The 12,564-nt window shown below is 39.9% G+C and overlaps 1 protein-coding gene and 1 long non-coding RNA gene across 3 annotated transcripts in view; one reads left to right on the top strand and one right to left on the bottom strand.

Moving 5' to 3' along the window:
- The window catches only part of sema3bl (sema domain, immunoglobulin domain (Ig), short basic domain, secreted, (semaphorin) 3bl), a gene marked incomplete at its 5' end in the record, with an annotated part of 66,412 nt that overhangs the window by 29,946 nt on the left and 23,902 nt on the right, over positions 1-12,564 (top strand). For both annotated transcript variants that reach the window (XM_032521144.1, XM_032521145.1), the window contains 2 exon segments: positions 718-780; positions 10,894-11,013. In XM_032521144.1, coding sequence (XP_032377035.1) covers positions 718-780; positions 10,894-11,013 — 183 coding nt within the window.
- LOC116692670 (uncharacterized) overlaps positions 10,594-12,564 on the bottom strand; it is a 26,417-nt gene continuing 24,446 nt past the window's right edge. Inside the window, exon 3 of the long non-coding RNA XR_004332746.1 lies at positions 10,594-10,604. This is a non-coding gene — a long non-coding RNA (uncharacterized LOC116692670). The remainder of the gene's footprint in view (positions 10,605-12,564) is intronic.

Consider the following 12,564-nt stretch of genomic DNA (forward strand, 5'->3'; position numbering starts at 1 on the left):
AGGACACTTCGACATGGGACTGCAGGTCCTGGGATTGAACCACCAACCTTCCGATTGGCAGGCAACCGCTCTACCGCTTTTCCACAGCCCCCAAAATTATATCAATCACAAATTGTTTATCACTTGCAGTGGTATCTAACCATGCAGGTGGTTTTGGGTTAAAGTTTTAATACAAACATCTGTCTCCATATTTGTCCAGTGTTTACATCCATTGTATTGAAGTGGATGCAGATATATCCGAAAGACATTATCTCAAAGCCTGGACATATAAAATCAAAATGATAAGCTTGGCTGCAACAAGCAGTATGTTAAATATATATATAATTTGGATGAACTGACCCTTTTATAACTGGAATTATGGTCTATCATGCCTCAATCAAGGTGGTTTCAGCTTTACAAGCCAAAAGTCCTCGGCCTATCATTCCAAAGCCTTTGTAGAGCATCCGCTCTGCTTAATTTGCCTCTAATTGCTATAGAGTTCAGTTTGCAGGAAAAATAATTCAAATGTAACAACACATGGGCTGATTATTATGTTTTGATTGCATTGACAGAATCAAATAAATAGCCTGCATGGGTTCAACAAAGCAATTACATGTTGCAATATGGCTGAATAAGGTGGATGTTTGCATTACTTCGAAGTGATGAGGTCATTAATCATCCCACTCACTTTTCTTCTTTCTCTGTTCCTCCATCCTTCTTTTTTATCTTCCTTAAAAGATATACTGGCCTCCATTACCTGGCAACAGAGAGGACTGCATTCAAACAGGAAAGGAACCACAGGTAAGCAATTGACTTTTAATTCCTACTTGCTTGAACACATTACCATTACAATATGTGTCTAAACGCACCCAGAGACTCTTTCTGTTTTCTCTCCAAGAGTGCCTGTGTCTCCATTTGGATTGTCATTAATTCTGACCGTATAATGTGGTCAAAAATAAACCCAACAGACCCTGCTTGCATATATTAGGTGACTGCATCTCTATACTTTTTGCCAAAATGTCTCAAGTGAAGAGCAGAGAAGCAGCTCTCAGCATGACACTTTTCTCCTCCAAACCCTGGCTTGTCAAGTTGGTGTAGGGGCTTTCAGAGATTTTGGCTGCTCAGCAGTTGAATCCTGTTGCCGCATCAGTCTCTGTTCTGCTCTCAGTGTTTCTTCTGTCTCTTCCAGTTCCTGCCTAATTTGGAGAAAGCCATTTTAACGAGTTTGAGACCCAGGATACAAAATATTAATGCATTTGCGGCGCTACAGGGCCCTGTTTTTAACAGCAGTCCTCAAATGGCACATGTTGTGATAACTGCAGAATATGCCTCTAGCAGTATCAAACTAAGTGTACAGTAAATTGTACAGTTTAGTGCCACATCGGTCCCCCACATCCCTAAAAAGGTACAATACACTACAGACTATTAATTACTCTAATGAAGCCTTAATAAGGCCATTATTCTTAATGAAGCGATAGAATAAAGATAGAGAGGTTTAGAGACAGAGGAAGCTCAGAAGAGTACAGCAATTGTAAAGTGAAGACTTTTATTGGTTCTGTGAAGGAGGAAAATAGAGGCAGGATGTCATCTTTTAATGAGCGCTAGAAATATAAAGCCTCCTCCCTTTAGGAGAGGAGATAGAATTAAGAAAAATGAAAGGAGATGGGGGAGGAAAGTGTAAAGCATTCCATACACTATGAGAGGGGAATATAGTATGAGAGAAGAGAAAAACACAAAGGGAGGACAGTGTTGTAATTATGACCATGTTTAACACACGAGGAAAGTGGAGATGGAGATTCTGAGGCAACCACCTCAAATAATGTCAAGTAAAGTTTAAGCTTTAAAAAAGGCATACTGTAATGAATGAAACCAGTGTCCAGGATTGTGTCAGCACCTTGAGTTGTTTCCCTCCTCACAAGCCGTCTCAGCTTTCTGCTTGTTAGCCTGTAGCAGGTTAAACTATGTTGTATATTGTACTAAATAGCACATAAGATGGAAAGAGGAGGGGAATAAAGCAGTAGACGGTGATAACGATGAATATAAGAGCATCATGAACAGGAAGGAAAGACCTGACAAAGAAAGCAGTTGTGCAATAGTCTGCATGAATGAGTTTTGAGGCATTCTAGCAGCGTGGCTCTAGGGATGGCAATGCCATGTATGATGGTCAGCTCTGGTCCATATCCACGACGTTCCACTTCTGGTATTGCCTCGTTGTGTACTTTTTTTCAACTATGGTTAACTGCTTCTCAGATCTCTGCAGGGTGAATCCAGACAGCTAGCTAGACTATCTGTCCAATCTGATGTTTCTGTTGCACAACGAAAACTACTTTTGAAGGTACACATGTTTCACCAAAAACCAAGACAATTTTGATAGGTTTAAAGAAATGCAGATGAACCAGAGCACGTTTTTCTCCCATCTCATAAAATGTTAAAATGTTAGCATGTTAAATGCTAAGATGGTGAACCATCAAAACCATGTTAGCATTGTTTTTAAATGCATGTTTGCATGCTGACAGCCTTACAAAGCTGCTAACATGGCTGTGGAGTCTTAGTCTTGTTAAGATGACAACATAACCAAAGAAATCAAGCAATAAAGAATGGACAGAAAATAGGAAAGAGGAAAAGAAAGAATTAATTGTGGAAAGAAAGGAGGAAAGTGTAAAAGAAAATAAAGAATAAACGAAAGAGTAAGGGAAGAGATTTGTAACTAAGTCTCTCTTCTGTGATGTACTGAAATCTCCCAGTTGGAGAAAAAGTGCTCAGTGACTTTAGTGGTGCTCAGAATACAAACATACACACTAATTACTGGTTTACACACACAACAAACACACACACACCACACACACACACACCCCACACACACACACCACCCACACACACACACACACACACACACACACACACACACACAGTCGTGTCTGGCTATCTTTGTGGGGACCAGTCATTGACATAATGCATTCCTAGCCCCCTACCCTAACCTTAACATCAAACCTAAAGCCTACCTAACCCTCACCCTAACCCTAACCATAACCTAACTCTAACCCTGATCCTAAAACCACGTTATTCCTCAAAAAGCCCTTTAACGTTATGGGGACCAGCATTTTGTCCCCACAAAGCTGTCAGGTCCCCATAAGCAGAGATGGGAAAAGTACTCACTTTCCGTACTTAAGTAGAAGTACAGATACTTGTGTTAAAAAATACTCTGGTAAAAGTCAAAGTACTGATTAAACTTCTTTACTCAAGTAAAAGTAACAAAGTACAGGCTTGGAAATTTACTTAAAGTATAAAAGTAAAAGTAGCCTTAGAATGACAACAATATTTTTTGCAAAGCTACCTGGAGCACACAAATGTTACTAGAGAGACGCTGAGGAACTTCAGTGGACATGGAGGGTACGTCTTTATATGGCAATGGCTACATTTTAAATGGATGTCTGCCAATAGGCCTAAAACATAACATATATGATTATTATTATGACAGACACTGGGACTCCAGGTTAATAAGATTCTGACTCATTAGCAAGATATGAATTCAGTTGTTATCTGTAAGAATTCACAGATCCAGTTTCTATTTTTAATCTCCCCCCTAACATGTAAATGAATCTACATGTATGTGCGTGTGCTCAAATATGGCTTCTGGAAAGAAAATAAAGGATTAAATATGAATAAACAAACTGACATTAATGAGGAAGTTCCCCAGCACATTGGCCAGGAGTCTTTCTTGATGCCTACTGTTTACATCTCTTTCAGATAAGGTCGAGGATGATGGGAATGTATGTGGCTTGTCTGCCCTTTTTTCTTCATTTTCAATATGTTGCCATCCATACTACATGTGCTAACGTTAGCGCCATCCATACTACCATGTGCTAACGTTAGCGCCATCAAGCCTCAATGATTTACTGTGAATGAATGCTGAATCTGTTGAGTTATCTTAGTCGTGCGTCTCAAATGCAACGTACAGATATATTCCCATCCATTTAGATTGATATGGTAGATGACATAAACAATAATAACAAAAACTCCAGTGAAATGATGTGAAAGTTGAGGACTAGATTAGGACTGGAAAGCTGATTCTGGTGTCCAACTTGGCCCCAGGTGTATCTGTTAAAACAGACGGAGACAACTTCTCTCTAGCTAAGGTTCCATCCACTTGTCAATTGAATTACAGAATCTGAAGTTTGGTAAAAAAAAAAAAAAAAAAAAAAAAACTCATGCGATAGAGTGGTGAAAGTGTTGATGCTTCATGAAGACCAACGTGTAACCCAGCTAACATGTGAAGACCACACCAAAACCACGAGCTAACAGGTGAAGAGCACACCAAACCCACTAGCTAACTTACTTTAAATGTGCAAGAACTATAGTCCAGTAACAGGCTTAAGTGAACTGACAACATGAGTTATACAACTTACAGTTCTCAAAGACTCACACACACAATCTCAGCTGGTTATCCTCCGGACAGCTTGTCTCTTTTTCTTTTCTCTCACTTTTTTCTCCGTGTGGCGCGCGCACCACCCGCGCGTGTGGTGCGCGTGTCGCGCTATTCTCCGATAAGACGACACTTGTACAAAACTAAAGTAACGAGCCAATTTGTAAAATGTAAGGAGTAGAAAGTACCGATTTGTGTTAAAATGTAAGGAGTAGAAGTAAAAGTCGCCACAAAAATAAGTAGTAAAGTAAAGTAAAAATATCAGAAAAATCTACTTGAGTACAGTAACGAAGTATTTGTACTCCGTTACTTCCCATCTCTGCCCATAAGTATACTGTATTCACAGTTTTTGGTCCCCACAAATGTAGCTAAACCTGGTCCACACACACACACACACACACACACACACACACACACACAAAATGATGACACTTTTCGTGTCTTTTTGGATTCATAGCAAGACGTCTGACTGCTGGAACGGGTTAGGAGTGTGTGTGTGTGTGTGTGTGGGGGGGGGGGGGGTGGGAGGGGGGGTACATGTTCCCTATGTGTTTGAAGTGGCAGGTGTGTCGTGGGTGTCTTATATCAGTTTTATTAGGTGTTTTCTCCGCGCAGGGCTCACACGGTGCGAGGTGTGTAGGTGTGTGTGCATGTGCGCAACTGTACTGTCCATATTGGAGAGGAGGTGTCACAATGCATTATTAGACAGGTTCTAAACAGGCTGTGTAACTCTACTTCTTGTGCCAAAGGAGTTATAAGTGTGTGTGTGTGTGTGTGTGTGTGTGTGTGTGTGTGTGTGTGTGTGTGTGTGTGTTGTGGTGTGTGTGTGTGTGTGTGTGTGTGTGTGTGTGTGTGTGTGTGTTAAACTCCACAGGCACTTCCTTCACATCTCTCTATGTGAGTGTTTTGGTGTCAAATTAAATGGATTGCTGCTGTGAAATCTGTAAATCAAAAGGTGCACACACATACATGTTCCATCTCATTTGTTGCTTCTTGCTCTGTTAAACATAATTGAGTTTGACAAAATGTGGTTGAGGTTGAAAGGTGAAAGGTTTCACATTGTTGTTTTTTTGGACTTTTTTGTGTGTGTGTGTGTGTGTGTGTGTGTGTGTGTGTGTGTGTGTGTGTGTGGTGATAGAGAGAAAGGCATACATATGAGACAAAGACAGAAAGAAAGAGAGAGAAAGAGTTCCAGTCAGTCCTCTATATACTTTAGCTGCTTGACCATCCTCAATATGTACCTACTTTGACATTAAAAGTAAGTGAAAAAAGCCTTTGTCGCCACAGCCTTGTACTGACAAGTGTCTACTACCATAAACATGTCTTTACTGATAGTGTTTCCTCCCAGAGTCACAACCTCATGACCTTCACCATCATTAATTACAGCCCAGACAAATAAATAACAGGTTAAGGGGAGGCACTCAGTGACTTCAGTCAAGCATGCAGTGTCTTGCTCGGGCTGTTAACACATTTCTCTGCTTCATCTATCTGCATATACTGCTTACAATTGGATTGATTATCTAATCAGCTGCCTCCTCAAACTCCAATGCATTATCATGGTAGGGGTTCAGAGCAGAGATAACAAGTTAAGCAATTTGAGTGTGTGTGGAATATTCATCTTTGAGAAGAGGAGCGATGCTTTGTGTAAGCAAGTCACAATTCCTCACATCACTATACGAGAGCTAAAAAATGCACAATATGTGCGCTTAATTCTGTGTTGTTGTTTTTTTCATGACAAGCTTTATAGTGCCAGTAATTTGGCTTCCCCATGATTTGGCTTTTATCAGTAGAGCTGTGATCAGTTCCATTTTGTTTGAATCTAGTCTTTGGCATTTGGTGTGTCTGAGTATAGGAAAATGAGAGACTGTCCTGTAAAGAAAATGGTCAGGAGAATTTAAACTGCAGCAAGTCTTAAGAAGGTCAGGGTTGTGTCTTCTGTCCTATCAACTGTAAATGTTGATTTCTTTTAACCATGGATGTGAGGTTTCATATCCTAAACATAGGTAGTACATTTAGTTGCTTAAAGCTACCCACAACTTTTAAAGGGGGCAGATTACAAAAAAACACTGCTATGAACAATAATAACAATAATGGCATATAAATATAATTCTTTGTTGGGACAGAAGCCGGGCCATATGCTGTATGCAATGTCCTTCTCCATATTGACTTGTGAACTGGTAAATTATGTTTGTTTCAAGCAAAAACAAATATAAATCTCTTTAGACTCAAAGTATACTTTAGTGTTTTCTGGAATAATGCAGGACTAAACATTAATACATGTGGGCTCCAGATTTGGGACGATACAGCAGCTCATCTTCATGACTCTTTAATGTTTTTGTTTACTGTAATATGTATGAGAAAAAGATGCTGCAGAAGCAAGAGACACACAAAGATCAAGTGTGGTCAGTCTCCTGCTCTTTTCGTTGCAGCTCTTACACCTGCCAGGAAGCTACGTAGGTGACTTTTTTTTTTTTTTTATCCCAATGAATATTTTATTGGATACATGGGAGTAGCTGGTAGATGTTTGGAAAAAAAATCCCACACACTTCGGGGAGGTTTTTTGGTCATGACTGAATGTTTTCAGTGTTGTCTGGAAGTAAATCAACAGTACTTAGAAAACGGGTTTCTTTGAGGATCAAACAGCTGCTGAGACCAAAGACTTACAGAGTCCAGTTCATCCAGCTGTCTTGCTTTGAACGGCTTTCATATTTGTGTGTTTCTGTGATTGTGTGTGATTGTTTGTGTGTGTGTGTTTGTGTAGGTGTGTGTGCGCCTGAATGTGTTGGCCCTCATTTCCTGTAAGTATTACAGAATCTGACTTCTCTCCACTGAACATTGGCTGTTTATACTGGAAACTGCTCTCCATGTCCAACCTTGCCTCTCCCTGCCCGGGTTACTCATCATGCATGTCAGGGAGCTGAAGCTTTTTGCTGTTAGCTCCATGTTAGCTCTACCACTGGGCTCAATGGACATTGCTAATAAACTGGTTACGACCGCAAAAGTAATGTCTTATCAAGCACAATTATCCAAGCAGCATCAGCATTGCACTTTCAGATTTAAAACACAGAATCCAGGGGCATTTTGCAAAACGTCAGAGGAGTACATAATACTTTTTCCGGTCAGCAGTAGCAACGGAATAGGGTGGAGAACAAGATATTTTGTGCAGAAGAAACTGTGTAGATTAATTATTCAAAAGACATGTTTGATGTTCGGAAAAGCATGTGGGGGTTCTATGGTTATTTTGCAACAGTCTGATGCTGGTCGCAATGTTTAACCCAAGGCACTAAGGCTGGTTAGTTAGTTAATTGTTTCTGACAAGGCACATCAATAACCATGCCATTTTTACCTTTAAGTCCTTTTGGGGCTCACAGCAATGCATTAATGCACTATATTGGCTGAACCCCTTTAAATTCCTCTAAAATATCAGCAATGGGCATTGGACAACGTGCCAAAGAGGTTGAAAGTTCAAAATTGTCAGCCTGCCCAAAACAAACTTGGAGAATAAATTTAATAACTGCATTTGCGTGTAGCATATTTAAAAATGAATATGCCATGGCCAAATTGTGATGAAGTCTTATACAAACCGTAAACAAATCAGACCATGATTAAAAGGATTTGTAGCCTATGTTACTGTTACTGCTCATACAGTATTTCTCAAAAGAAAGAACACATTTTGCCGTGAACCCCACTTCTTTCTGTTATGAAGAAGACATGTGTCTCCACTACTGCTCTCTGGGGCCACCTTCTCTAGCCTAAAATTTTCTTTGTCAGTATACTGAAAAACGTGTCGGAAGAGTGTGACACACGCTAACTAAACTTTCATTTAATCCACTGCACTAGATATTGTTACTCAACCACTACAATTGTTTGACCTGTTGTTAGACATGTGGGAAGTGATTTTACCTCCATGGGAAGTCAGTCTCAGTATTGCAAATCTCAAGACTGGGAGAGGCTGCATGAGGTCTTGGCAATGTTCTTGTTAGTTTATGTTAATGATACATATGTTTCAGAGAAAATTTAGTAATAATTTGATGTTTGAAATTCAATACATACTTTTTTTAACCCCCAAGACACAAAACCGTGGTTTACGTGGTCAGTTTAAAAGTTTGGACAGTGTGAAGCAGCAGCTTGGTTTTGCTGGGAAGAATCATTTGGGATCAGTCACCCTCCTCTTGATAATCCAAGGTTCATACATGAACATTGTGGTCTTTTGTTTCTACCAAATAGCCTTACCTCTGCAATTCATACAGTGATTAAATGTCTCCATTTTAAAATCTGGCTACATGTTATAACTTCTCCCTAAAAATCTCCCAGAGAGACAAAACCAGTTTTGGTAATCAAACGACTTCATTTTCTGTTTTACACCACTCCCTTTATTGCCACTTAATCTCAGTAAGACCACACAGATATGTAAAAAAACCCAAATCCCAGTGTGGGAAAGCAGAGACATATTTCCTTTTTTCAACATTTCATTCCACTTTTTTCTCTTTTTGGCCACACAGATCTCTAAGACGACTCCCTGAGTAGTAGAACGGAAACACAGGAGAGACGGATTTCTATTCATTCTCAGTCCACTTAGTTGGCTCTCATAGACCTCCTATATCTTTTGTAATGACATAGAGACATAATATAAAGACCAGCCTTTTTCTAACTGGAGATACATTTTTACACATGTTTGTCATGAGTAAAGGCATCCAATACTAATTTAGAAGGAAACAACATGTCAGATTTGCTTTATGATATCCCCTCTCCCTCAACAGAAACGTCCCTGCATACAGTATGTGAAAACCAGATGCTCTTTTTTTTCAAAGATCAAATACTTTAGAAATCGAACAAATTTATATTTACTGAAAGCATTCTCAACTCAAACATTTTTTTGTTTTGGTTTATTGCTGGTCTGGTTTTGTTTGGATAGAGAAATGAGCCAATGGGAAAGGGCAATATGATGTAAACTATTTTTTGTACTGCAGTGACATGGTTTACATCAGGTCTGCAACGCCTCAAAGCACTCAAGGAAATCTTTGAGTGTCTGACTGCGAGTTTGAGAGGGACATGGGCCACACACAAAATGACAGATTTACTAGACTCATTTACAACAAATGCACTCGTAAAAACACAAAGAGAATAGCACACATGCACATGTCCATGCGTTGAAATTAGGAAATGACATTCACTCACAAGGCCAATAACCATTAACCTATCCACGTAGATGGCATTCAACTCATCTATTTTCACATCAACACACACCATGCATGCACACATTTTGAACAGAGACACACCAGACACTCATTGTGCAGATATGTTGATATGAGTTTGACCTTGTTGACTAGGGAGAATGACACCCAGCTGATCCCTTCATTCTCTGCTGACACTCGTTCTGTCAGCTACTGCAGTTACAGACAGGAAGCAGGAAGTAGTTGTGCCCTCCGCTTCCTCTGGACCTCTGTTTTGTACACAAATGTCTTGATACTTGTTTCCTCAGGCACCACTTCTTTTGTTCTCACTCCAGTGTATGCTTGAGTGTCTGGACCTTTGACATTATCAACTTGAATATCTTTGTTTCCATTTCAGGCCTTCTGTCTCCAGTTTCAGATCTGCATACACAGCAGCTTAGGACGTTATAGAGTTTATTACGTTAAATTTAGTCATTGTTGGTGTCTTCATGTCCCTTACAACTCAAAACTTAAATTTCACACCTTAATTTTGGCACTTAGACATTTCTGATGCTTTCCAAATCTTGACAAATTTCATTTGACCTGATTGTGGTGAAACTCATTTTTGGCTGAAATCCAAAAAACAAAGATACGAGTCCAATGTGGACACTGAGGATATCACATTTCATCTAATAAAGTGCTTTTCTTGGCTCTCATTACAAACATGTGGGATCAATAACCCTTGTTAAGAAATCATTTTGGTTGTCTTCAATATCTTGAAAATCAACTTTTCTGCATGTAGATGACATTTACTGTTGCACTGTGTGATTTGATTTTTAAAGGCCTTGCTTGGTGTGTGTGTGTGGTTGTGTGTGTGTGTGTGTGTGTGTGGTGTGTGTGGGTGTGTGGTGGTGTGGTGTGTGGTGTGTTGTGTGTGTGTGTGTGTGTGGTGTGTGTGTGGTGTGTGTGTGTGTGTGTACTCTACAGTATGGGTGTATAACGTGTGCAAGAGTGAATGTTTAGATCCTGTACCTGGGCAGAAATTCTTGCTATACCATGACCATTTAATAGTACATAATGTAGTTTTCAATTTTCTTGTTAAATGGAAAGCTATACATGTTTTTTATCAGTAGGATCAGTATCCAAATTGACAACATACAGCACTTTATTTCAAAATGTACCACAAGTCCCTCTGGCAACTCTGAGGAATGGAAATATATATATATATATATATATATATATATATATATATATATATATATATGATATTATACCTTTTCCCATATTAATTTGAGATGCAAGTTTTTAATTTTGTGTGAATTTATCTATGTTTTGCAGACAGAGTGTGCCAACTTTGTTCGCCTCCTGCAGCCCTACAATCGCACCCACCTCCTGGCCTGTGGCACCGGGGCCTTCCAGCCTATGTGTGCCTTCATCTATGTGGGGCACAGAGGAGAGGTAAGCGGGTATGAAAATAGGCAGTGTGTGTGTATTGGGTATGTCTACGTGTGGTAGGGGGTGGCTGTTGGTGAGAACTGAAGGGGGGGAGGGGGGTACAAAGTATCGTGGGAAGGCATATGCCTCAGCACATCAGTCATACACAGACCGACAAAATACACACATACAGCCACAAAGACACTAGATGGTTACTACTTGCAAAAGATAACAGTCAGTTGGTATTTTGAGGAAAACTCTGTGATATACAGCTGTCACAGAAAACTATTTTAATGTGTGCATGCTGAAGTACGGCTGCACTTTGTCTCCATTTCCTAGAGGACATGTTTGTAAACTGTAAATAATATAGTCTTTGGTAACTACAGTATGAATATAAATCTCAACGGGCAGTGTGGTAATGTTTCTGTCCACCTGATGAAAGTAAGACCACTATTCAATCTAATTTTTTTATCTGCTAAATGCTCTACTATGTTCACCAGCTAGTCGCTAACTTTGTCTTTCTGGCTTTTGTTGTTGGGTTAGTGAAGTGTACACTTAACTTGTGTTTGCAGAAAACGGCTACTTACGTAGACTTATGTAAGAGCTGGGAGACTGGAATACACAGAAAATGAGCAGACCAGAAAACTGGGTTAGCATTGTAAGACAGTTTTTGACATTACACAGAGATGTTTACTTTTATGTGAAAAAGAGAAAAAAAGCTTTGCACATAACATTCACTTTAGGGTTGGACAGCCACCACAACCACTTGTGGTTAGTTTTTTATAATTATATTTAGTTTAATGTTTAAATCAAATGTATTGCTCAATGACGTTGAAAGTGTTACTGTAACACCAGACAAGTTGGTAAAGTAAATTAATGCTGACTAAATTCAAATTAGTCAATCCTAAATTGATAAAAGACTAGATAAAGTTACAAGGAATGGTTTTCTAACTAGTTCACAGTATGAACAAACCATAAAGAAACATCTGCATTATTATGGTAGTGTAGAGACAGGATGCCAGTATACATATATGAATATGTTGTACTGTACATTTGATATGATAAGGAATCAATGGGTGGCCTCGAAGTAATCCTGTGGAGGAAACCAGCGAAATGGAACACATATGGTTGGTGCCAAAACACAGCTCAGACTCTGCAGATCCACTGGGTTCAAGGTTAAGCCTCAGCAGGCAGCTCTGCAATGAGTCTTTCTGTAGCGCTACTCAGCCACAGCGTTGGGTCCTCCATACATCTTTTCAACCTCACAGGCTGGCTCTCTACAAAGCCACTTAGCTCAGTGGGACACTCTGCAGAGTCTCACACTTGGAGCCATTTGAAAGACAAGAATCAATGAATGGAGCTATTAAGACAGACTCGTAGCTCACTGTTTCACGGCGGTCCAGCCCAATGTGCTGCCCTGCCTGGCCCAGCAGGAGGGGGTCAAACTGGGCATGAGGAGACAGGAAAGCTGGATGTTGGCAAGGAGCTAAGGAAAGGGAAATTACATTGGGGAGGAAGAGTGCCAACCTTTCAGTTGGAAATGTGTGTGTGTGTGTGTGTGTGTGTGTGTGTGTG

Source organism: Etheostoma spectabile, chromosome 7 (genome assembly GCF_008692095.1).
Source record: "Etheostoma spectabile isolate EspeVRDwgs_2016 chromosome 7, UIUC_Espe_1.0, whole genome shotgun sequence".
Classification (NCBI taxonomy): Eukaryota; Metazoa; Chordata; class Actinopteri; order Perciformes; family Percidae; genus Etheostoma; species Etheostoma spectabile.